Genomic DNA, 24868 nt, shown 5'->3' with positions numbered 1-24868 from the left:
CTTTGTTCATTGTACAAATTAAAAAAGGAAAAAAATAGTACCCCTTTCCCCAACCACACGTAGAAAAGCACTTAAAAGTTCAAAGGTAAAGCTTGGCACATTCCAAATACGAAATGATTCACTTGACATGCAGCAAAATATACAAGAAGTGATTCTTTTTTTTTTTTCTTAAACAAACTTAATTTCAATTCATTATCTTTGCTTGGCACAACTGCAATTCATTTTTAAAAAAATATTTGAAAAATACTGAAACTGACCTGAATTCAAGTATAGCGGTTTCTTCAACAGAAACATTATCAATGCAATAAAACATCACAAGGAATATATTGAAGCGTAACGCCTTCTGGTTTGTATTTTTGTTTATTCCCCACCCACCCCCCCCCAATTTTTGTTTTCTATACAGTTTTAATGCCAACACAACTTACAATTGTATTTTAAAATTAATATTATTGCATTGTTTTTGCATATCTTGTGGAACAGAAAATGCAAAGTTACTGGTTCCCCTTTCAAAAGCAGAGACAGTGGTTTGTTTTTGCATTCAAATGGCCCCAGATACAGATCTCCTGCAGTTCAAACCAGGATGTGGAGAACTGCATGCACTTACACACGCGCGCACGCACACTCGCTCTGTATTGCTCCCACACGCACAGATATACTTAGCACTAAGAAGAACCCAAATCAATCACTCAAATGTGCAAGACTATATCAAGTGCATTGCCTACTATCTTTAAATTATAAAACAACAACAAAAAAGGAGGTTTCAATTGCTAGCAAATAAAATTACAAATACTTGGTGTACATAATGGTTGGTAAAACTTGTCTATCATTATACTTCTACCAAATTTCAATGAAGAAAGAAAACCCAGTTTAAATAATACAACATGATCAAACCAATTTAACATTTGCAAAGGTGAAAAGAAACCAAAACAAAAAGGTAGGTGATTACAAAACCTTGTAAACACTCCCTTCTCCCTCCAAAAAATTTAAAATAATAGTCAAAATAAAAACTGCAACATGCTTTCAAGGAAATATAAAACTGCAAAACAAGGAGAGATCTACACAAGCCCACCACCACCACCTCAGCAAGTGCGGGGACGGTCGGCTCAGCCCCGCCGCAGAGCCTGCTCCCCGCTCTCACACTGGCTTGCACGGCTGGCTGTCAGAGCTCTGATTGGTCGGCAGGAGACTGCTTGAGCTCGGATTGGCTGGAAAGTGACTACTCGAGCTCTGATTTGTTGGCAGGAGCGGCTGCCTGAGCTTGGGCTGGTTGGCAGATTCCGCTGCCTGGGAGTTTTAGCAGGGTTGGGCAGCACTGCCACCTGCCCCTCAGGCTTCTTCTGCTTCCTCCTCACTTCGCCGTACGGGAATCCACAGCAGAAGAAGTCCTCCTCTCCTTCTGAATCAAAGGGCCTTGGCTTTATGGAGACGGTGAGACTCATACAGAATATGTGCAAAATGATTTTTACAAGCAAAGTTGAAAGACACCCGTTTGACGCAGGGTCCTTTTAGCTAGGGCCATCCACAGGAAGCTGAGGTTCCCCTATGCGCTTGGGAGGCAGCTGTTCTTTGTGCAGGGACTGAAAAAAAGAGGGAGCTGGCTCTCCTCCTCTTCCTCCTCCTCCTCACTCTTCCTTCATGGACACATGCTGGGGTTATATCCGCTCCTGAAAAGCTTTCTTACACCACCCAACTCTGCGACTCGTCCCAACAGAAATGAATGAAGAACGCTGTTCCGGTTACTCCAGGTCACGAGAACAGTGAGGCACTTCTGAAACAAACCCATTAGGAACATTGAAACAAATAAAAAACCAGCATCGCTTCCAGCCCTGGCAACTACAGGCTGCTGATATAAATCCTGCTGTCCTTGAGCTCCTCCTGACTTATTCTACAATCCGGGTTCTGCACCTCTTCCTCTTCCTCTCCTGCACTGTCCTGCCCTGGGTCCCTGCAGTTAACAAAAGGCAAGAGGTTGCCATTGGGGCTCTGCTTGCTGTTACCATTGAGAATGTTGTCTGCTGCATTTTCCATCTCTTCTATCGTCATGTCACAGGCGTCTGCGAGCTCCTGGGTTGTGACCTCAATGAACTTTGGATCTTGAGCAAACTGCATCAGTCCTTCCGAAATCAAGACCTTCAAAAGCAGGCAGGGAATCAGAGACAAAGACAGAAGTTAGTATCCTGCATCATCCACCCTATCACACCTCTAACACAACCCCTTTACCAGTATTTTCCCTAGTGGTCCTTCTCTTCTCATTCACGCTGCTAACCCCTGCTTGGAGATGTGCTCTCCTATGCTTGGCATTGTGGGCAGCAATGTATCTGCTGCCCTGCTCTTCTCAGGGTTGTGTTTCAAATAGGCCTTGACACTGCTCATGTTTTTTTCAACTCTGCAGTCTTACCGCTTCAACCAGGCTGCTAGCACTGCCATGAAACTGCCTGCTGCTCCCTCCGGTCTGGCTGGGGACGGTGAGGGAGACTGGCCTGGCTCTCCTCGGGCTGCTACAGCCGGTGTTGTCAGGATACTGAGAGCTGCAGTGTACTGAAGGGAAGCTGCTGTTGAGCTTCTCGCTGGACTCTGCCCCGTCCAGGCGCAGAGTCGGGATGGTCTGTTGCGGCCAGCCACGGTTGCAGGGTGTAGCGGGAGGCGTTGCACACAGCCGAGAGAACATGGTGGGGGAATGGCTTCGCTGGAGCAGGGGACTGAGGCCGGCCACTGCTAATGCCTGCGGACAGAGGAGGAGCACGACAAGTGAGAGCTTGCTCTTAGCAGTAGGGCTGGAACTGTCATTCTGAAGGCTCTGCAGAAACTAACCGAGAAAGGCCTGGATGGCCTCAAGGCTCACGAAGGGAGCTGCCAGTTTCTGGAATGGTTTGGGTATTTGCTGTGAACTCATTTTGCAAGCTTTCCTTTAAATGGTGTATCTTGAAAACTTTCGTGACTGCAGTTCTTCAGCTTTGGAGCCACTGCACTGACAGGAGAGATGCAGCCCTGCTCCCCACACCCTTGCCAAAAACACCACCTCTTGTCCAGTGGGTGAAACAGCAATTTGTTTTCCCACCACTGCCACCACCCATACTCCTAGCTATTACTGCCAATTGCTGTGTTATCTGTTAAGTGTCTACTCTGGAACCTGAACAGTACCAGATGCGAATTGTAGATGTGTCTGTAGTTTGCAATAACTGAAAAATCCACCACTGGATTTTAAGTCATCTGCTGTTGGTGGGAGGATCAATAGCTGATGATTATACTTCGAGTCATCCAGTCTTTCCTGTAATCATATACACAACCTATGAGTCATCCAGACTCCTTTTATAACAAATTTCTCAAGAAGCCTGCTGTTGCTCAGGGCTGATCTGATGCCTTATTCATGTGACTGCTGCCTTGTTCCATAAGGAATACAATCAGAATCATAAGGTCATCTCACAAAGCTCACTGATGCCTAGTATAAGCAAATGAACTAATACATAGGGAATACAAAAGCATGTGGATTGTATTGCAGAGGATCCTTGTTTGGATTACCCAGATGCAGCTATCTGAAGGCTATATGTTTAGCCTCAGTTAACTGTTTAGAGAGACACCAACAAGCCTCCTGCTTCTTTTTGATACCTGCCTGAAAATGCTATGTGGAGGATGAGACTTAGACAAGACCTGCCGTTTGGAGATGCTCTTTCCCTCTGCTAAGCGTAATGGGACTGAATTGATCAGTTTAAATTAGAGAGTTAAGCTGAAGATAGCTGAAGTTAAGTAAGGCTGAGTCCATCTGCCACTGAAATCTTTGGGAATTGATAACCATGCTATACTGATGGTTCCAGTGACATATGAAAAAAGAATTGTCACCTACAAGGTTCACTGAATTTCTCAGGAATTAGATATCAGACATCTATCAGATTTCAGTGAGGAACAAAGCATTTAAAAATTATGCTGTATATAAGTCATGCTCAGCAGGCTATGATGGCCTCAGCACATCTCTTAAACTGCCAGGGCTTCAAGGAGGGCCATAGATCTGTCAGGTAGGACAACTAAACTGGGTTTTCAGCTTATTGGCTGAAACATATACAAGGCATTTTGGCTAAAATGTAAGGTTCTGAGGAAGCTGAGGGAAACTCTTAGGGACTGCTTTGACCTTCAGTTACATATATTTACAGATTAGTATTTTGTGAGAATACCTCTTCAAGCATTCACAGCAACCAAATCCATAGTGCTTAGTAGAGGCAACCTTTCCACTTTATGTTCTTATTTTAAGCACTGTTGGAGGCTAACATATTTGTAGCTTTATGAACACTGCTGAGTCTTGTCAGCTGAAGGCCAGATGATTATTTCAGAGGAGCCCTTCAATATGGCTGCGTGACATTGGGATTGATAAAGCCCCATCCCTCTCAGTTTGGAGCGGCATGGTGGGATGAAGAAGGGTGAAATAGCTTCATCCTCTTTATACAGGCTGGAGGGAGGTGATTCTGCCAGCTGGGTGGGCTGAGAGGGTGGGAAGATTGTGTCCCCTCTGCCTAGCCTGCCATGGGAGGGCAGGAACTCTCGGGAGGGCTGTTTCCTGCCCACTTCTTCCTGCCCCAATGCATTTGCTGCTTGTCTCTGCCAGAGCTGTAACTCTCTGCAGAGCACTGTTTTCTGGAGCTTGATCCTTGAAAGATAACTGGCTGGGAGCAGGGGTAAGAAAAGCCAGAGAGCCTCAAGCATGCTCATCTCTCACTCCTCTGCTCTGATTTCTCCCTCCTCCCGCCCCTGCTGTCTGTCATTTTCTGCCTCAGAGGCAGCCTAAGGAGGTGGCAAGGCTGTTCTGCCCTGTGCCAGGAACGACACAGAGCAGGACACCACACTTTCAAGGCTGGCACTACTATCTCTAATCGTTTCTTTTATGGTGACAAAAAGTGGCATCATTAAACTAAAACACACAAATCTACTCTGGACTGTGACATCTAGCATACATTTGCTAGGCTGCTGAATGCACTTACAAAGGGCTTAAGATGTGATGCAATTAGTTTATGTTTTAAAATGATTAATTAGTTAGTTGTTGCCTTTAAAGTAGAACCTGTATGTTTTATTCATATGCATACTATCATCAGAAGCAGTGTAATTGCACTCCAGCATGCAATTTGGGTAGGTATTTTTATCTTTTAGTTACTTTTTTATTTTACTCATTCATGGACATCAGAAAATGGTAAGTTTTCTGACTCCAAAGGACACATTCCTGTAGCATTCTTTTGGGAATGATAAAAATCCTGAAAGCAGGAATGAGCATGATGGCAAATAAGTTTTCTAAAAATTGGACATTTGATATGGGTGAGAAACTATCCCCAATGGTTTTTAAAAAGTTGGTTGGAATTCAAGGAGGCTGCAGATGGTAAGGCATCGGTTGAATTGTTGGGCCCCCTGTGGTTATTAATGCGTACCTGATGATGTACCAGATGCAAAGGCAGAACTGTCTTCTGCGAGACGTCTGCACCCTGGTTTTTCTGTCTTTTCAGACACTCTAAGTGAAAAGATGCTCTTCGACCTGTAACAGAAATCACACACAACTGTGTTCATCACTCATAATACACTACAGGAAACTGGTTTCAACTTCTTTTAGAGCAGTTCCATTGGAGACAGGGCAAAGTCATATACATTTTATTCTGTGTCCACTTTCCCCCAATACTTTGCCCCTTCCAAAGCATTTGTATTAACAAAAAAGCAGTCAGGCATCACGGACCAGCCAGCACCACCTCCCAGACAAACTGCAAGACAAAATTTTGGATGATGATTTGTATTTTTCCTCTCCTCAAAGACTGCCCTAGCAGATACAATGCAGCTATTTCCCTTCTAAGCAGTGGAAGTGTTGTCATAACCCTGATTCAGGTGAAGCCCTCAGCGGGACTGAGAATGGTAGCTGAGGCTCTGGTGCTGTGCCTGGCTCTACATAACTTGCAGGAGCGGACGTCAGGCTGCTCAGGTGACATTGACCTCCTGCTTGCATGTGATCTGTGTCCCTCAGCTGCCAGACATACCACAGCTTAGGAGGCTGTGTCTATAGCAAGGTCAAGTGGAGTGAATTAATCAGTGGCTGAGTTCACTGCTGAATGGAATGCTGCTTATATGGACAATAAGCATTTTCAAAATTTGGGAAGAAGGGAGGAGAAAAAAGCTTTCTTCTCTTAGGGAAAAAATCATATAGATTTTAGGGGGAACTATAGAAGCAGTCACATTGTTTACTTGCTATAAAACTGATACTTACTTCTGTAAATATGAGAAAGGTACTCCCTATGTGGGAATTTAAAAGTACTATAAAGCATGTTTGTGAATAAGTGCACAGGCTTTACTTATGAAGAATGGCAAATAAATCCAGTATTAAAGATCAAGCTGCATGCTGTACTAAAGTATTTTGTGGACTTCTTGATCCTGTTGACATTTTTTGAAAGCAAGAAAGAAAATCAGAATTCTGAAAAAAGTAAATGTCTGTGATATTGATTTGTTGAGAAAAGGCCTTCTAGGGGTTGAGGGAAATGTGTTAGAACCCAGAGAATGAATACTACAATGCAGATAAAAAGTATTTCCTCTTTCAATAGAAAAAACCCCCAAACAACTAGTAAGATGAGTATGACACCACTGTATAAATATTCACTGGAATGTAGTTAATGAAGCACTGTATCAAGAACTGACTACAAATTTGGCCACACAGATAGATATAGGAACTATCATAGCCTAATATTTTAAGCTTTGAAATAAGGTAAATGCTTTTAAAATAATCCATTTTATAAGCAACCAGAAGGATTTGAGTGAGCACAGAGTAGCCTCACTTTAAACATTACGCTACCTAGCCTGTCACTGTTATTTTGTTGTAAGAATATATTTTATATATGGGATTCTTCTTGGTTTCTTCCCCAAATGTTCTTTTTCTTCACACTAGGATTCAGGAAAAAGGCTGAAAAATATTCTACATTAAAGAGTCATTTTCTTTGAGACTCTCACATTTGTTCTGATACTTCTATAAAATCCTGTGACTCATGGATTTCACCTGAGTGTAGCTTGTGCACCCAAGCACTTGAAAATCTCCAGGTATAATCAGAGCAGAAAGCAAATTTGTATTGCATTAACTTAATCTGAAATTGACTCTATTCATTATAGCAGACAAAAGAGACAACCTCCCCTTTCTCCCTGCTGAATGCACACAGAACAGAACATCGTGCACTCAAGGCTAGCCTATTTGGTGATTCCTTGGTGACTGTTTGGAGAGTCTACAGTGCTCTAATAAACTCCCCTAATTCACAGACAGGCTTAATCAAACAGATCTCATGGACTATCCAAACAGCCACAGGTTCATCTACTGACTGAGCATAATATCAGTAGAATCATGTGCATGGTCAGGATCATATGCACGCTGTGGGATTCCTGGTCTCACAAGCTAAATGCAGCAAACAGCAGCACCCGTGCCCACACATGTTGGGATTCCTCCAGCAAAATGTGAGAACTCAGTCAAGGCAGAGCAGAGCACAGCCCACATATCAGGCTGGGGGGTTACCTAATGCTGAGGAGCACAGAAATCCTTTCTTTGGAGAGTGCCTGCTGTCTTCTCCTTTGTTGTTTTCTGGTGGAGTAAGTTGTCTGTTTTCATCATCTTGGTATGCAAGCCTGGAAAGGAGAACAGAGGGAATCTAGAAAAGCAGCTGATATTGGACTGAATAACTCCTTTTCCATCAGGGGAGCCAGGAAAATCATGCTGTCAAATGGATGCAATAGTAAGCTAGCTTTGAGCTGTAACTGGTCCAGAAGCAGTAACAAGAGACCATGTGACAGAGAATACTCTAAATGTGTGATTAGGGAATGTTAGGTAGTAGATGTGAATATGGAAGAAGGCCCTGTAGATCCAGATGTTTCATTCAAAGGAGAAGGAAAATCCTGGGTCAAAGATGCCCTTTTCAATGTTACTTGAAGAAAACCAGAACCTCTTCCCACCTCTCCCCTTTAATCAAAGAACCACCCAAACACCTTGACTAAAGCTGCAAAGCTCACATTTCAGTAGAGAGCAGACTTGGTTCACTACAGTACTCAATGTCTTCATTCAAATTTTCATCATACGTCTCATCCTGAGACACTTCCTCTTGGCAAACAATTGCCAGCTGGCTGTCTCTGGAACTGGAGCTAATGAGCAAAAAAGACAAGTCAAGATACGGAGATGGTAAAGACAACCTGTTATAAAGACAAGAATGACAGGCTCCATCTGTCTCAGTTTATTATAATGTTGAAGAGCAATCATAGAAAAATCAATGGCTGAACAGAGCTGCAGAGTTCACAAACACAAAACAACAACCTTTGGCTCTATCCTCTTTCAGAGGAAGAGCTTCTTAAGTCAGTGCTGGACAAATATTACTGTCGTTTATGACTACATGTGCTCTATAGATGTGCAACATCACACTGACTATATTTCCAAAGATATACCTTGCTGAACTTGAGGTAAAACTTGAGATGGGCCCCTGGAAATACAGCTTTATCCCCTGTTGCAAAAGCCTTGGCTACAAATTTCAGAGAAGTCTCCTGGACACTAACAGTAACCCTCTCAGCTCTGTGGCTTATTCTCTGTCTCCCAAATCCCTTTCTATGCACATCTCTGCCCTCTGCCTTCTGTTCACCCTCTTGTTTCTTGCTGTCTTTTTCATTTTTGGTCCCTTTCCTCATCACTGACTGCAGAGTGCTTCGACTGAATTCAGTAGGATCCATTCAAACCCAGAAGTGTGAAAGCCTTTAATTCCCTGTTTGCCTTCTCTTTGTCCCTCTCTTTTAGTTGTTGGCCCTCATATTTCACTTCCTTCTGAGTTTGTGTTTTCTGAGGAGCAAAGTGAAATCTGAAGGTAGTGTGAATCTTCGAGAGACCAAAATGGAGGTATTGGAGCCAATGTCAGTCTGTTACTAGCATTTTCAGAAAACAGCAGTATGGCAGGGATTTTCTTATATTTCATGGACTAGATAGGAAACATTATTTTATCATATGCTTTAAGCAAAAAGCATTGGGAGAAATGTGCATACAGATGGTATAAAACAGCCTGTAGGACAAGAGTGATCTTCCTGCTGGGATTGGAAGCAAGTAAAACCTCATAAAGTGCAGCTCTCCCTGTTCAACAGTCTGTTTATCCAAAACCATAAAGAATTTTTGTACTAAGATGACAGGGTATATTTTGCTGTGCTGTCATCAGAGAGTACCTAGATGTGTAACCCCAGCTAGAAACTCTAATACCCCCCCAAATCTAGGAACCAGCTAGAAACAGACTACGCATCAGTATCTGCCTGTGGGCAGAAAAGTCCTGAGTTGGGAGTGTTTTCTGGAAATATCATGGTGATCATTAACTCTTTTTCAGCCCAGCTGACACCAAAAATAAAAGGTCATATTCAGCATTAGTGGAGATTTGGACTTTCAATGGATGAACAATGGATCTTACACCCAGAGTGCATTAGTGCATAAGGGAGAACACGTACCGTCCCAGTGTTTCGTAGTAATGAGTCCTAATTCAAGGAAGGTGCCCAAGGAAGCAGGGAGAGAAAAAAAACACCATGTTAGCAGTATTACATCAGCACAAGTCAGCAAGGGGGAGGGCAGGTGGTAAGACATACTGTGCAACTCCTGTGGCCTCCCTCAGGAAGGCACAAAGTAATAAAAATACTGGACTCTTTACTTGAGCAATTCATTGAATCATAAAATGGTTTGGGTTGGAAGTGACCTTAAGATCATCAGTTCCAACTCCCTTCCATGGGCTGGGACACTTTCCACTAGACCAGGTTGCTCAAGGTCTTGTCTAACCTGGCCTTGAACACTTCTAGGGATGGAGCATCCACATCTGCTCTGGGCAACCCGTTCCAGTGCCTCACCCCCCTCACAGTAAAGAACTTCTTCCTTACATCTAACCTGAACTTCCCGTTTAAGTTTAAGCCCATCACCCCTTGTCCTGTCACTACAATCTGTAATGAATAGTCCCTCACCAGCATCCCTGTAGGCCCCCTTCAGATACTGGAAGGCTGCTATGAGGTCTCCACGCAGCCTGCTCTTCTCCAGGCTGAGCAGCCCCAACTTTCTCAGCCTGTCTTCATACAGGAGGTGCTCCAGCCTCCTGACCATCCTCTATTTTGCACCCACTGAATTTCCTCTTACTTTCTTATTCTGTCCTTTGATGGGGCAGGATTTTGCCCACTCTATGCACTGAGAAAAATTGTCCAGCTCGTTCCTGTTACTGAAAGGGTTAAAAATATCCCCCACTGATAAAGATCATACCCCTTTCATACTTGTCATCTGTATTTAAACATCCTGAAAGCTGTCCAGAGAAGGGGATTTTATTTGCTTTGCACAGCATTGCATTTCTGAAAACCTTGCCTTCCTCCTCCCAGGATGCATTTGGTGACCTCTGGAGGGATATGACCCACTGAATGAAAAACCACTAACTTCCACAGAGCTCCTTATTGGGTGCTTAAGACGTAAACTGCAGTTTCTTGGTTACCAGTTGATGAAACACCTCCCTGTGGTGAAGGAGGGATAAATAAAGCTCCTTTTGGTTCTTACAAAGTTTTTTTTTCATTATAATTTGCAACAAAATCAAGTGTGTTGGTCAGTAAGAGTGCAGTGGTTTTGCAGTGGTCAGCCAGTGCACATCTGCTGTACGGTGGGCTTTTGCACAAGTGGAGACCCACAGGTTCAATCCAGGCTGCAGGCTGGGCAATGTCTGGTGTGTGACTTCAGCTGGGCAGCAGTGCTCTGGTGTCCGCATGCATGTTTCTATACCCGGTCCCTTGAGTCACTGCTGTGAAGCTTACCTTTTGGAAGGTAGTTTCCAAGGAGCCTCCTGTACACATATGGTGGGTGACAAGGGGGTCCCATGGCCTTCCACTGTGCTGACAGTGCTGGGGTAGCTGGGTGGGCTGGGGAAGCGGCACAGGGCTGTGTTGTTGGCATTGTTGATGTTGGCATTGGAGCCTGAAGATGAGTAGCTGCTGGGAGTGAAGGTAGAGTCTACCAGCTTCTCATGAGATGGAGACTCGGTATCTCCCTGGTTGTTGCCAGACTTATTGATGTGCAAAGGTCGCTGGGTGGTGAATGTCTGAGGGAACGCACTCCTGCCATCACTTTGGTAATAGCTGACATGATTTCCAAACAAGCCTCCAGCTCTCTGTCAGAAAAGAAGGAAGGATTTTCCCTTTGTGAGTGAGAAGATGTGCAAGGACCCTAGTGTTTCCTGCTTAGACTGCTCTTGAGGAAAAAGAAGGGCCGAAGTGTGCGTGCACTAGTGCTCTCTTTTCTAGAGAGACAAGGTAAATGCAAGCCATGAAAGCTTTGGCTTTCCAGCATATTTCAGAGGACTGGCCAGGAGCATAGGTAAGGCAAAGAAAAAGAAATATTACCAGAGGAGATAATTATAAGAAATAGGAATGAAGTAAGAAAGAGAAGATTTAGATTACTTGTACTTTTTTGGAAGGATGCTACTTGTACCACTGAAAGGAGAAGTGAACAAAAATCTGAAGTGTGCCTTTCTGCTCTTCTGTGGACTGTAAGACGGCTGAACTGGTTTATTCTTCAGATACTTTGGCCATTCTCATTCTGCATTTACTCAGGTTTTATGAAAGAAACTTCCACTGAGAAGCAAATGGGATAAAACCCATGTAAAGGTCTCAGGATCTGGCACCCTGACTCCACCACTCCGGTTTCTAGTAGGGTCAGAGGGCCAAGCTGAAAACTAGAGTGCATAAAAGAGAATGTAGCACTCTGAGCTCAGCTCCTGGTCTAGCCTCAGCTTGCAAACTTGCTGAGTACCTACCCGGAAGATATCATCTTCAGAGGCAGCAGACACAGCTTCTTTCATGGCCTTGTCTAGCTCTTCTTCAGCTGTCAGGTCTCCAGAGATCGCTCGTCTGATCTCTGGCCCAATGTCGTGAAGTGTTCGCAGACCAGCCTGCAAAACAGCAAACTATAGAGCTTCATATCTCCGAGTGGTTTTATGAGGGGTAAAAGCAATTCTATTTTTTCCTAAGCACTGCAAAGCCCTTTTACTTAACATAGCATCCTTAGCTCCCAGAAAAATACCAACAAATTCTGTTCTTTCATCTCCAGCTTAGAGAGGGTGAAACTCACAGCAATCCAACCCAGGAATGTTTATTGCTAGTCCCCTGGCTTCATCACAACAGGACATAGTCATAAACCCACAGGCTTGACTAAGCAAGTCTACATGCTTTTTTCAACTTTGGGTTCTCAGATCCACAACCAGAAGCCCTGGAGCAGCCACAGTTCCAGCTGAACCATGGACTCTGTGCTTCTGAAAATATCTTCTTTTAAATCAGCAGCTTAAATATGGATTTAATAGCTAACCTTCTGGCATCTGGACCTAGACAGTTCTGAAACCCCTCACTGACTGGAATCTATTCCAGGGAGTCCATCCAGGAAGGTAGGCTGTGGGTATGCCAAGACCTCAATCTGTATTTGAGCCTACACCACAGCACTTTTTAGCTTACTGGAACTCCAGTCACCCTTCTTCTTTACAGTACCCTTGAGGGACATAAATGGGGCTGCTTGAGCATTCAATGAGGCTTTCTCATTCTTTCACACAGCCTGGTAGTTCACCCAGTGAACATGTAGCACAGTGGTGAACAGATCCCAGGTCTTAGAGCCTGATTTCCCATTTGTTGGATCACACTGGCATACAGGTATGCCTTTTTGCTTTTTAACTCATTTTTCCCCCTGGCATCATGCTCTCCCTGATGCTGCTATAGAAACTCCCTTCAGAAAGCGTAGAATGAATGTGCTAATAAGTATATGTCTGCTGGATGCTTCATACCAGTTCTCTAAAAGAAATCCACATTTCAGATATTACCAGCAGATTGATAAACTGTGGATATACCTCACTTGTGCTTTCCATCTCCAAAGCTAAGGGATGTGGCATGTGGTACCTGCATGTTTATCCAAAAGGACTGATGTGGTAGTTCAAAGGGTCTACAAGCTCCTTTCCACTAGGGATAGCCCATTCCACCCCCAGCATGGTTGAGAGGGAAGTGGGGTCTAATGCCTCTACTGTACCACCCCTGTCCATTCTGTGCCCGCTTGTCACCTGTAAGGAGAGCGCGTTGCGCTGGGAGGGCTTGCCCACCAGTCCCTGTTCTTTACGTTTCTTGAACTTCCGGAAATATTCCTGAATCAAGAAAGTGGCATAGAACTTCCCAACGGTCACCTCATCGTCTGCAAAGGGATATTAAAAAAAACCAACATAATTAAATAGGCAACTGCTTTTACACAGCGTAATTGCTGATGTGAGCCTTGCAATTCACAGCAGAAACACTAGGCACCGCAGTACAGCTTTGGTTTTTATGGCATCAGGATGCAGGCTGAAGGAAGGGATTGCTCCACAGCCAGAGCTTGCTGTAAGTAAGTCGGAAGAGAGGTGCATGTAGTATTTGGACAGACTGGCTCTGGTGGCATGTTGTTTATGCTGAAGGGCCTCTAACCCTTGCTGTCCCTGGTACTGGTTAACCACATAATACCTTGCTATAGCAGCAGCCTCCCATCTGAATCAACGCATGCTGCTCTGTCTCGTGACAACCTAGGGTAATACATAGTCTGGGCTCACCAACAGCATTTGACTGAGCATCCATTCCAGACATGATCTGGCCATTCTCTGTATTGAAATTCTGTCTGGTTGTGCCTAGCATGGACGTGAATGAGCCGAAATGATCACCTATCCCCAGAAATGCAGTCACTGCTGTATCCTCACTCAATACAAACTGTCAGACAAAATGTGTGCCAAGTTTCTATACAGGTAACTCTTCCCCCTTCTCCAAACGCACCAGAAATGTTGTAAGACATAGTCTGCTGACTTCAGAGAAGGCTGAGCAAGATGCAGGATCTGGCTGCAGCTGTTAACTATCAAATGCTGTTTTGTGTTATAGCCCCTGCAGCTACTTGGAAAGTCAGCAAAGGCCACACTGGATGCCCACGCATCTGGGGTCCCAAGAAGCCCAGCAAAGGAGTTGCCTAGAAGCCTGCAAATTACAGCCTACCAGGGATGCTGCTTAGAAACCCACAGCAATCTGTTACACCAGTTCCAGCTGACTGAGAAATGTCCCTAGGTACACTACTAGTCTTTGACAGGTATCATAGTAGAAAGTAGTTATGTGGGTAAAAAGAGTTATATCCATAGTAAAGGTAGCTTTGCTAAATATGAAGGGTTTATGAGGTGCAGCTGCATTCTTGAGTGTAAGTCCACACCATTGTCCCTGGAGCTACTTTGTTCTGCCTGCCTCCTTTGCCCCAGCAGGCACCAGATAATGACCAGGAGGACAATTGCCTATGATCAAACTGGAGCAAGATCTAGGAATAAAGGTTTCTAACTCCTATTTATGCAGTTAGAAGCCTCATTTCTTAGCAGTGAGAACATGAAATTCATGTTAGTACAGGCAGAAACAGATCTCAGCCTGATGAAATGCAGGTAACTACTTGTAGAAGAAAGCTTGCCCCCCACATTCCACTTCATGGTCATGAGGTGCAGTAGAACATATCAGGTGGGGAGAGACAGATTCAGACTGGGACAAGATCCTGCACTCACCACCTGCGGGGGGCACCACCTGGTCCAGCAGCTTCATACTGGTGCGCTTCCAGATTTTCTTAATTATTGCTCTCAGCTCTTCGTTGGCTTGCTCCAGGTTACCTGCAGCGTGAAAATCGTCAGAGACAGGGATTCAGCAGACCCTGCAGAGGAGCAATTTAATGTCTGGCATGGCAGTCTTAGGAGGTAAACACCACAGCTTTTTCAGTAGTGGAAAGTTTTGGGCTAAGAGATGCTTTCACCATTGCTAAAGCCCCCTCACAGCAAGAGGTCTTCTTCCTAAACATGTATAGTCATCTTGAGGTAGGAAGGTGACAGTGTTACTGATTGTGATAGTGTGCAAAAGCCAGAAACAGCAGAACCATACTGCTACTTCATTCCAATCTCATTTAACACTTAATTTTTAATTGAGATCTAGTGAAGACTGACTATGATGAGAGGAGAGGTCAGTTGATGGGAAACTACAGCTTGGGGAACACAAATAATTGCCAGTAAAGATACACCTAAAAATTTGAAGGCCTGTGCCTGATTGCAGCACTTACCAAGAATTACCTGTTGCAATCCCTGCCTCCTGGCAGATACCAAGTTCTTCACATGGTGCAAATAGTCTGCCTTGGAGAGTCTGCACAGTGCTCTGACAAGGCACTTTCAGGCATAGAATCATAGAATAGTTAGGGTTGGAAAGGATCTTGAGATCATCCAGTTCCAATCCCCCTGCCGTGGGCAGGGACACCTCACACTAAACCGTATCACCCAAGGCTCTGTCCAACCTGGCCTTGAGCACCGCCAGGGATGGAGCATTCACAGCCTCCCTGGGCAACCCATTCCAGTGCCTCACCACCCTAACAGTAAAGAATTTCTTCCTTAGATCCAATCTAAACCTCTGCTGTTTAAGTTTCAACCCATTACCCCTTGTCCTATCACTACAGTCCCTAATGAATAGTCCCTCCCCAGCATCCCTGTAGGCCCCCTTTAGATACTGGAAGGCTGCTATGAGGTCTCCACGCAGCCTTCTCTTCTCCAGGCTGAACAGCCCCAACTTTCTCAGCCTGTCTTCATATGGGAGGTGCTCCAGTCCCCTGATCATCCTCGTGGCCTTCTTTTTCACTATTCATCTCAGAGGACTGTCCCAGGAAATTTGTGTTTATTCTCTGAAGAACAGCATAGGCTATAAGAAGCTTTTCATGTAACTGTCTGAACTTAGACTTTACATGTTCCTCTAAGGGGTTCTCAGCTAAATGAGACATTAATCAAGCCACACTACCCTCTGAGAGTGAGTGAAGCAGGTTTGACTTATATCCTTTCCTTCTAGGTAGCCATTTCCTCCCAGGTGGTTCACCTTCAATTTTATTTCTTAATTTATGTACATTCAAACCCCTTATAATTGAATCTCTCTTGTCTCTCTAGGTAGTATGGAACCACAGTCATGTCCTCCTGCAGCTTTCCTTATTGCTCCTCAGCATAAAGGCTTGGTGTGCTGCACAGGGCTCTGCGTGGCAGTAGCTCTTAACAGGATGCAGTGAAGACAGGGACACTGAGGCTTGCTGAGGATGACACAGGAGGACAGCATCAAAGGCAGAAGTCTCACTCAGGATGGCTGATTCCAAACTCCTGCCCTAACTAACCACTTAGAAGATCTTGCTAAGGCAAGAAAGCAAGCAATTTGAGGCTTAGGTGGTCTCCCAGGAGTTTAATGGCAATGACTTTGAGAGACTGAGACAAAGACAGGCAAGAAAATTGAGTCCTTTTTGGGTCTTTAAAACACAAGAAGCCCTACAGGGATTGTGGTTGGCTTTTTTCTTCAGGAAAGCCTCTTTGGCTACAGGCAAACTTTGTTTAGCACAATATTCATGACCTTAATATGTTGTTTTGATTTTACCATGGTTTTTTTTTTTTTTTTTGCTCAGCTCTCAGTATAATCCTGGCACAGTAAACTAGGTTTCTGCTGGTCTCTATCTTCCTGTGCCTGAAATGTAGCCACTCCTGAGACACAGGTGTTCAGCTGTGAATCACAGACCTACACACTCTTATAGAGTGTCTCACTAATATGTGAAGCTAGGTTTTGACTCAGGACAATATTTTTCATTACAGCAGGTGATAGAGTGCAACAAAGGGGACAAGCTGAGCACAAAATCTTGTCTGCTTTCCCAAACTACACCTGCTGGTCTATGCAAAGCTGTTAACAGCTCCTTTGCTTCTCATCTGTCTTTAGGCCTACAGCATCACTGTCCCTACAATGTGATGTTAACTTATGCTAATGGAAGCACAGGAGGAGTTTTAGAGAGGTGAGACCCTTGAGTCCAACCTCTTTTGCCTCCCTTGGATTGGCAGATCAGTGGCAACAGCAGTCAAAAAGTGGCCCAGGTCTGCAGCTAATTTGTACAAGGAGAGATTTCTTTGCCCTTTTTCCTTCCTGTGGTTGCTGTTTGAGCAGACATGGATCTAAAACTTAATTTTGAGACCACTGTAAAAAAACATGATCAGTAATCCGAGATGGTAACATGGGAAGCACCAGCTTTCTAGGGAACAGTGAACACTGTTTTCTCCCCAGAAGATATTCCTCCAAACATCTTTACATTGTTTTTTGTACCATGTGCTGCATGTGAATAACTGGGATCATTTTACACAAGATGTTCTTATTGTTGTATTCCAGCTCAGCACACTTTAGTATGAACACCACTCAGCTACCTTCGTACCTTTGCAGTCAGCAAGCTTCTTACCTTCTGTCTTGATCCTCAGTGCTGTTCTGACCAATGCAAAGAGAGTGGCATTGAACATGACAGTCCCATCACTGTTCAGTGGCATATTCATTGAAACAAGGCGCTGCGGAGTAAGGAGAAAGAGAACAATCACACTGCCAACAGACAGACTGAAGAACGCTCTTCCTTATGCCCTCATGATGCCTTCCAGTCTCACCACCCTTCTTATGTGAGCATCCATGGCCTGTGGACTTAATTACACAATTACAAAAGTATTTGTCACATCCACCAGTGGTCCCAACCATGGAGGTTTTGCCCTGGGGTCCCTCTCTCATTGCTAGATACTTTTCTTCAGTGTGGCTATCACTTTCTAGCCTTCCTTTTCCCCACTAGCCAGTGAGCATTTGCCCACAGTGTATCACACAGAGATTTGTTCCAGTCCCCAAACTATTTGGCTTTTAAATGACACCTTGTTTACTTATGAGGGGCAAACTGGTTTCTTCATACCTCATAATGCACTTGCAAAGCTGCCGGCACTAAAGCTGTGTCTGGTCCAAATGTATATAAACAAAGAGCAAGAATCTTTCAGGTGACAGGCTTGAAAAGAAGCGGATTAGCCAAACCTGAAAGCTGTTCTGCTTTATCCAGCTATTCCCCATCTCCTGCTAAAACAAGGCTGCCCTGCAGTAATTCTGTAAAGCCATGTAGGACAGGGAGTGAGTGCTGAGTACTGCTGCAGCTGCAGGGTGAATTTTAGTGAGACTGACAACATATGTATGAGGCAGATGTAGCAGAATCACCAGATCTTCCATCTCTCAGGAGGTAAGAGACATCAGGGACTTGGTTTGAATGCATGCTTTCAGGGGTTGATTTTGTTTGAGCTGTTTCTTCTGCCACTTTCACACAACAGGCCTGGTTCAATACCAAATTGGAGTAAAGGGTGTCATTCTCCATCACTACCACTGCAATCACAGTCACAGGGGTTTGAACCAGATCGAGACAACAAACAGCTGCTTGACAGCAGACTGAAAGGGATTGGAAATAGGCCACAGAAGTCACATATTTCTGTGTACAGGCCCCAGGCTTTGTATTTTGCTCTGACACTAAAATAAAGAACAATTGCAAGTTTCACATATGAACTCTGGGACTTGCAAGGAGATGAGCAAAGATCTTCAAGTAAAGGTTATAAACATGTCATTATTCACTAGAGAGTCCTTTTTAGAGATGGAGCCTCACAACTAAAGAAACACGTGATTTTCACAGAAAATATGTCCTTGCCCTTCATGCATTTTAATACCATGCTCACCGTGCTGTTTAATATCTCAGTTACTTAAGCAAGAATGAGATATAACACTAGGCTTTTGGTGCACTGCTTAGTCAAAAGGAAAATCTCAGAGATATTTTACTTGCCCTGTTATTTCTGTCTGCCGTGATCCTGTCTTGGGATGTGTGTTTGATACCACAAACATGTGTGGTTGATTCAGTGCTTGACATCTGAGAGCTGTGGTTAGCATGAATGCTCACTCCTAAGCTAGAGAGGGTTGGCAGTGTGCTGATGTCTCTGATTAGCAGAAAACCTGCCTGCTGGTGACCCTCCAGCCCAGATGGAGGCACCCAGGCTGAGCCGCATGGTTAGCTATAAAAACACCGCCATGGGCTCTATTCTGCTCTTGTGAGACCTCACTTGGAGTATTGTGTGCAGTTCTGGTGTCCTCAACATAAAAAGGACATGGAACTGTTGGAACAAGTCCAGAGGAGGGCCACGAGGATGATCAGGGGACTGGAGCACCTCCTGTATGAAGACAGGCTGAGAAAGTTAGAGCTGTTCAACCTGGAGAAGAGAAGGCTGCGTGGAGACCTCATAGCAGCCTTCCAGTATCTAAAGGGGGCCTACAGGGATGCTGGGGAGGGACTATTCATTAGGGACTGTAGTGATAGGACAAGGGGTAATGGGTTGAAACTTAAACAGCAGAGGTTTAGACTGGATATAAGGAAGAAATTCTTTACTGTTAGGATGGTGAGGTACTGGAATGGGCTGCCCAGGGAGGTAGTGAACGCTCCATCGCTGGCAGTGTTCAAGACCAGGCTGGATGAAGCCTTGGGTGATATGGTTTAGTGTGGGGTGTCCCTGCCCATGGCAGGGGGGTTGGAACTGGATGATCTCAAGATCCTTTCCAATCCTAACTATCCTATGATTCTATGATTCTATTTAGCTGCTGTGCCTCCCAGCCTTCCCCAAGCTGCTGCGTGCCTTACTTTGCAAGCCACCCGGTGAGGGCAGAGCTTCCCAAAGCCCAGGGGTGGCTGAATCCGTCGGAGCAGCGTCACCACATCCAAGTGTTTGATCCGTCCCCTAAAGAAGAAAGCACAGTGAGGGTCTCATCCTTACCATGGGGTGAGCTGCTGATCCGCTTTCAGAGTGTGGATGCAGCTGGAAGTATCACTAGATCTTTTCAGCTCCACACTGCCACTCCTTTAGTTTGGGCATAGTTTCAAGTATTATGTCAGGCCTCTTGCAGTGTGCATTCCTTAGGATTTGCCCAGCACTTGTATAATTCCTACTAGTACAGAAAACCCAGCTGTCAGTCATACATGAGTCAGTACTTGCAAGAATGGACTTCAGTGTTTTGAATGTTGCAGTTTCTTAGTGCATGAATAGACAATTTGGGGTTGTCCTGCCATCACTGACCTGATCAAAATCTATGGCTGCTTATTTACTTGTTGGTCTTAGGGCTATAGCAGCCACAGAGGTGCACAGGATCTCCTTTTTTCTGGTGCTTTACCTCCCATATAAATAGCTCCAAGCCACTCTTTTTTGATACTTGTTTATGCTTTGGGCTGTCACTGGAGATAGTGCAAAACAAAGTGCTAAACTTCCTCCACAGCAGCAGTTGGGTTTCTTTTAAGTTCTGTAAATGGCATTTCAAAAGAAGAATTCACCCATGGAGGGAGGAGAGCAACCAGGGCCAGAGGTGGGGCTTCAAGCTTGGGACGTGGATGGGAAAGAGGGAAAAAAGAGCTTCCCATTTATAGATGCGGAGGAACAGGATGTCATCTGGACTGAGCAGCTCTCTATTATATGGCTTCAGTCCCTGCAGTTTTGCCTTCAAACAAGCACAAATAGCAGCATCTGTTTTGTTAGCAAACAGTATATTTATTAGAATTCTGTGCTTATCCCTTATCCATATTAAAAGTCTCTCTGGGAAGTCACCATGGATGGGAAGAAGGGTTTCAATTTCTGTATCACCCTGATAATGTGACATGGCCTCACATATTGCGGAACCTGAGCCCAAATTAATCTTGACACTATGTTCCTAAAGAGATCTGCTTTTAGTTCACGCCAAGATCTCTTTCACAGTTTTTACATAATGAAAGGGGCTTTGCAATTACAATTGTCAACTGTACTGTAATGCCACAGGGATCTAAGTGCACTTTAAGCCTAAGCATGTGTTAAACAGAGCATATAATACTGAATGTCAGTTAAGCCCTCGTATGAGTTGTTCTTGTGTAACTTTAAATCCCTGCAAGTCTGCTGATGTGAATAACCCCGCAGATAATGTACCGCAGCCATGTGAAGATACAGGTTGTGATGGGCCTATATGACAAAACGGAAATTTGAGCACAGCAGTTCTACTGTGAGTAGGAGGTCAAATAGAAGAGTCACAGCTCAATATCCCAAACAGGTACAACAATAACCCCACCCTCTAATCTCCTCTGCTTAGTCTCCTGCTGCCCCATCTCTCTCTATGGCCTCCCTCTGTATCTCCCCCTGACTGAAAGTGAAGCAATGTCCTGCCAGGTAACATTGAGATTTCTGTGTGTATCCCTGCACAGCTGGCTTATGGAGTTGCCAGCAATACCCTAAGGAGGTATCTATTTTAGGATTCTTTTCAGAAAAAGAAGTGTTCCTGCAGGAGGAACATGGCACTTACTGCACTGGGTCAGAGAACAGAAAATAATGGGCCTGTTCTCCTGAGGAGTCCTGATATTCAGGCTGGGTTACTTACTTGGCTTCAGGGTCGTACTCTGCCCAGATCCTTTTAAACTCATCCAAGTGGTGTGGTCCTAAAATGGACCAGTCCCGTGTCAGGTAATCAAAGTTATCCATTATAACAGCTACAAAAAGATTGATGATCTGCAAAGAAGGACAGAGATGACTTGATGGATGAGACAGGTAGCAAACAATAGACTTTACTGTGTTCTCTGTTTAAGGGCTATGTTTGGACTCATAAAACTAGGAAGCCGTTGTGGGTGGGTTCTCTGTTCCCCCAAATGCCAGCCACTCAGTTTAAATGGGAAGATCCCAGACATGGGATATCCTCAGCTGGTCACCTGTTTTTCTTCCTACTGAATGGATGAGGCCCAAATTTGCTGAATGCTTGGACATGGTGTGATGGCTTTTTGTTTCTCTGTGTCTTTGCCCAGCAGAACAGGGTAGTGGTGCGAGAACCTGGGATTTACCCTCTAAAGGCAGTGGGGCTGAGATAAAAGCCCTTTCTTCTGGCCCAACACCAGAACTTTTCAAATGTTGCTGCTGTTCACTGGGAGAGTTTTGCGCACTGTTGCCAGCTGTAGAGCATGTGCTGTCGCTCTGAGTAATGCCGCATTGCCAACATGGAGCAGATGCAAGTGGGATATGTGTATTCTCACAGTCATTGCTGCTGACAGGGGAGGAAAAACCTGCTCAGCAGCCAGAAGGAAGGTAGGAGGGAAGGTGGGAAGTGTGGCTGAGGCGTTGCTAGCCTCAGCACAGCCCACAACACACTAATTTGGTTTTCTCATTAAGGAGGGGGGGGGGAAGATCCTTTGCAGTGCACAGAGGATTTGGTTTGGGAGCTGAGCATCCCACAGAGCAGGAGGGAGGCAGGAATGGCAGAGACCAAGGGGGGTGTTGTCACTTAAAGGCTGGGAAAGACCCCACAGGGAGATTTTCCCTCATTGAGATCATTCTTCTACTGTGCAGTCTGACAGAGGACAGGTTTCAGTTGCTGGAGCAGACTCACCAGAAAGGCACAGAGCATGTAGAAGCTGATGAAATAGAAGACGGCGAAGCTGCTGCCACAGGAGTGATCGGCTTCAGTGGAATTGGCTGGCTCTGACTCTGGGTCACACTTCTTATCCGGGAGACATGCCAGCATGATTTCCTGCCAGGCCTCTCCGGTGGCACACCTGGGCACAGCAAAGGGCAAGAGAAGACAGCAGTGACCTTCAACGTGAGAGGGACTGGCACATTAAGCAACCTGCTCCCACTCCCATGAATATTAATGGGAATTTTGCCACTGAGGTCAATTAAGAACAAGTTGGGCTGATGGCTGGGCTTTGACATACACTGGCATACCTTCTTTTTGGCTTTGTTGCCATCATCAGTGTGTTGTTCTTAAATAGCTTTGGCCAATATGGGTATGGGGGTGTTGTGTTCCAACCAGTCAGAGTCATTGAGATGTGTGTGACATGTCTATGGATTGCATAAAAAATACCCTTGAAAACGAGGAAACGGTGATGAATTTGTGCCATCTCCCCACCCTGTCAGCACCCTTCCCTGACCCCGGCACACTTGGTCACAGCTGGAGAAGGATAATGTGCTAAGCTGTGCGGGTACACGGCTATGCCAAAGCTTGAATGGGAGTTCATGTCCCTTTCCCTCCTAAATTAAGCTGGAAGACATGCTGGCTGGATTTGAATGAAAGGAGGAGTTTGTGATGCGTATCAACATTTGATAGCACTGAGAACTGGCTACTTTCTGAGCAGGAGGACTTGCTGCCCTCCCAGGCACTGAGTGCTGGCCAGTGTACAGGGCTTAAGGGGCTGTTCCTGTCATCTGACATAGCTCCTAGGCTTCCCTGCTGAGGGACAACATGTTGCTACTCACTCTATGAGCATGACACAGTAGAAGGAGATAAGCTGTGCCCAAGAGCAGAGGAATCATGCTCCCAGGCTGACACAACCCAGAGCTGGCAGACACCCACCTGAAAAGCAGCAGCACTGCCTGGGGGAAGGTCTGGAAGTTGTTGTTGCGGTTGATTTCTGTGGTATCGTTCAGCGCAATTTTACCAAACACCTGGCAGAAAGCAGAGGTCTTTACAGATTAGCCCTGTAAACCCCCCCAAACCTCTTGTCACCTGCAGCTCTTGGCCCCACCCTGGCCCTGACAGTTAACAGAATCTGCTCTTCTCTTAGAAAAACCATTTCCACAGGTCTTTCGTGTTTGCTGCTGCTCCCCTTGCTTGTGCTTTCTTGCTGGGAAAGCACTCATTTTGTAACAACGGGCATCTTTTGTTGAAACAAGACTTCTTCATTTCATACATTATGAATATGTGATATGGGGCCTTTTTTTAACAGGTACTCATATGTGGAGAGGGTCCAGATGAAAGAAAGAAATCAGTAACAAAGAAGAAAAAGTTTATCTGTCTTCACCAGGAGGAAATGATAGCAAAAGATGAGCAGCGCTGTGGGCTGCCTTGGGTCTCCCCAAAACAGTGTAACGTATGTTGTCTTGGATCTGGGGATCATCTTGCCTGCCCTTCTAGTAGCCTCCCTTATTTCACATAACCCCCTCTTCCCCAAAATGCATCAGTGTGAAGATGGTACCTAGATTTGCCCAGACAAGGATGGATTACAGCTTCCTTCCATGCCCAACCAACCTGCACCAACTGCACCAACTATCTGCAGCCATGAGCAAATCTTTTTAGGAGCCTGCTCTCAGGTGTGAAGCTCCTGGTGCAGGACAGTTTCAGGCTTCTTTGGAGAAGTCTTATATAGCTTTGATACTTCTGAGCACCAGGACTGAGGGCTTAGCAAGCCCTGCTTGGCAGAAAGGTCTCTGCACAGCATAGTCACTCAGGGCTGTTTATTCCCCATCAAGAGCAATGTGACAGAGATCTCAAGGACTGAGAGCTGTAATCTTGTAGTCAAAACAAGCAGCAGGAAAAGAGCAGCTCTGAGAGAACATGGAGCTCCTTTTCCAGCAAATGTCACTGATAATTAACACCCCAAGAGAAACAATGACGTGAAGAGAAGCAGGGACAATGGTGGGGAGGCCACAGCAGATGGGAGGGAGGGTTCGTACATGGCATATTTTCTGCAGGGGTTCCTCAGGGATGTGTGGGCCTTCCCCTGCCCCAGCTGCACCGAGGAGGAGCAGGAGGACAGTTTGGATGCTCAGAGGCTGTTTGAGCTGAGGCAGCCCATATTTTTCATTTCAGGCAAGCATAGGCAAGGGAACTTCCCATGCTGGAAGTTCAATTTTCCTTTTGACCCTGCAGCTTCCCCCATACACAAGGCACTGGTGGCAGCTGCTACAAGCGGTTTGTATTAGGCACCTATGAGAAGCTGTAGGTAGAAGTTCCTCTCCCATGGGCTCTCCAGTCTGTGCCTCCTGGGCCATGATATAGGTGGCTTCATCCATCAGCATCAATTTGGGTTTTTCCGTTTGAGCACATTAGGTAGCAAAACTTGAAAGCTGTTAATGCTCCAAGTCAGGGCAGCAGCTGAGACAAAGTGATAGGCCTCCTTTATGTGGAAAATCCTTATATTTTCATCAGAGCTGGTACATCTAGTCTTCCAAGGCAGCTGCTTAATGGAGTGAGGAAGGATTTTCCTTCCTACGTGTCC

General features: G+C 45.1%; 1 protein-coding gene across 1 annotated transcript in view; it reads right to left on the bottom strand.

Annotated features, from left to right (window-relative positions):
* Positions 1 to 386: 386 nt before the first annotated feature.
* Positions 387 to 24868, bottom strand: part of CACNA1C (calcium voltage-gated channel subunit alpha1 C) — a 448111-nt gene continuing 423629 nt past the window's right edge. Inside the window, exons 36-51 of the mRNA XM_013127834.3 lie at positions 23224 to 23315; positions 22261 to 22426; positions 21265 to 21392; positions 19514 to 19610; positions 17279 to 17381; positions 14559 to 14660; positions 13068 to 13195; positions 11784 to 11918; positions 10786 to 11138; positions 9460 to 9486; positions 8002 to 8130; positions 7511 to 7620; positions 5406 to 5509; positions 2399 to 2722; positions 1998 to 2130; positions 387 to 1768 (exon numbers count right to left, since the gene is read on the bottom strand). Of these exons, the coding sequence (XP_012983288.2) occupies positions 1737 to 1768; positions 1998 to 2130; positions 2399 to 2722; positions 5406 to 5509; positions 7511 to 7620; positions 8002 to 8130; positions 9460 to 9486; positions 10786 to 11138; positions 11784 to 11918; positions 13068 to 13195; positions 14559 to 14660; positions 17279 to 17381; positions 19514 to 19610; positions 21265 to 21392; positions 22261 to 22426; positions 23224 to 23315 (2163 nt within the window). The 3' untranslated portion in view covers positions 387 to 1736. The remainder of the gene's footprint in view (positions 1769 to 1997; positions 2131 to 2398; positions 2723 to 5405; positions 5510 to 7510; positions 7621 to 8001; positions 8131 to 9459; positions 9487 to 10785; positions 11139 to 11783; positions 11919 to 13067; positions 13196 to 14558; positions 14661 to 17278; positions 17382 to 19513; positions 19611 to 21264; positions 21393 to 22260; positions 22427 to 23223; positions 23316 to 24868) is intronic.

This window comes from Melopsittacus undulatus, chromosome 5, assembly GCF_012275295.1.
Source record: "Melopsittacus undulatus isolate bMelUnd1 chromosome 5, bMelUnd1.mat.Z, whole genome shotgun sequence".
Classification (NCBI taxonomy): Eukaryota; Metazoa; Chordata; class Aves; order Psittaciformes; family Psittaculidae; genus Melopsittacus; species Melopsittacus undulatus.
This window is presented reverse-complemented; position numbering and strand designations above follow the sequence as displayed.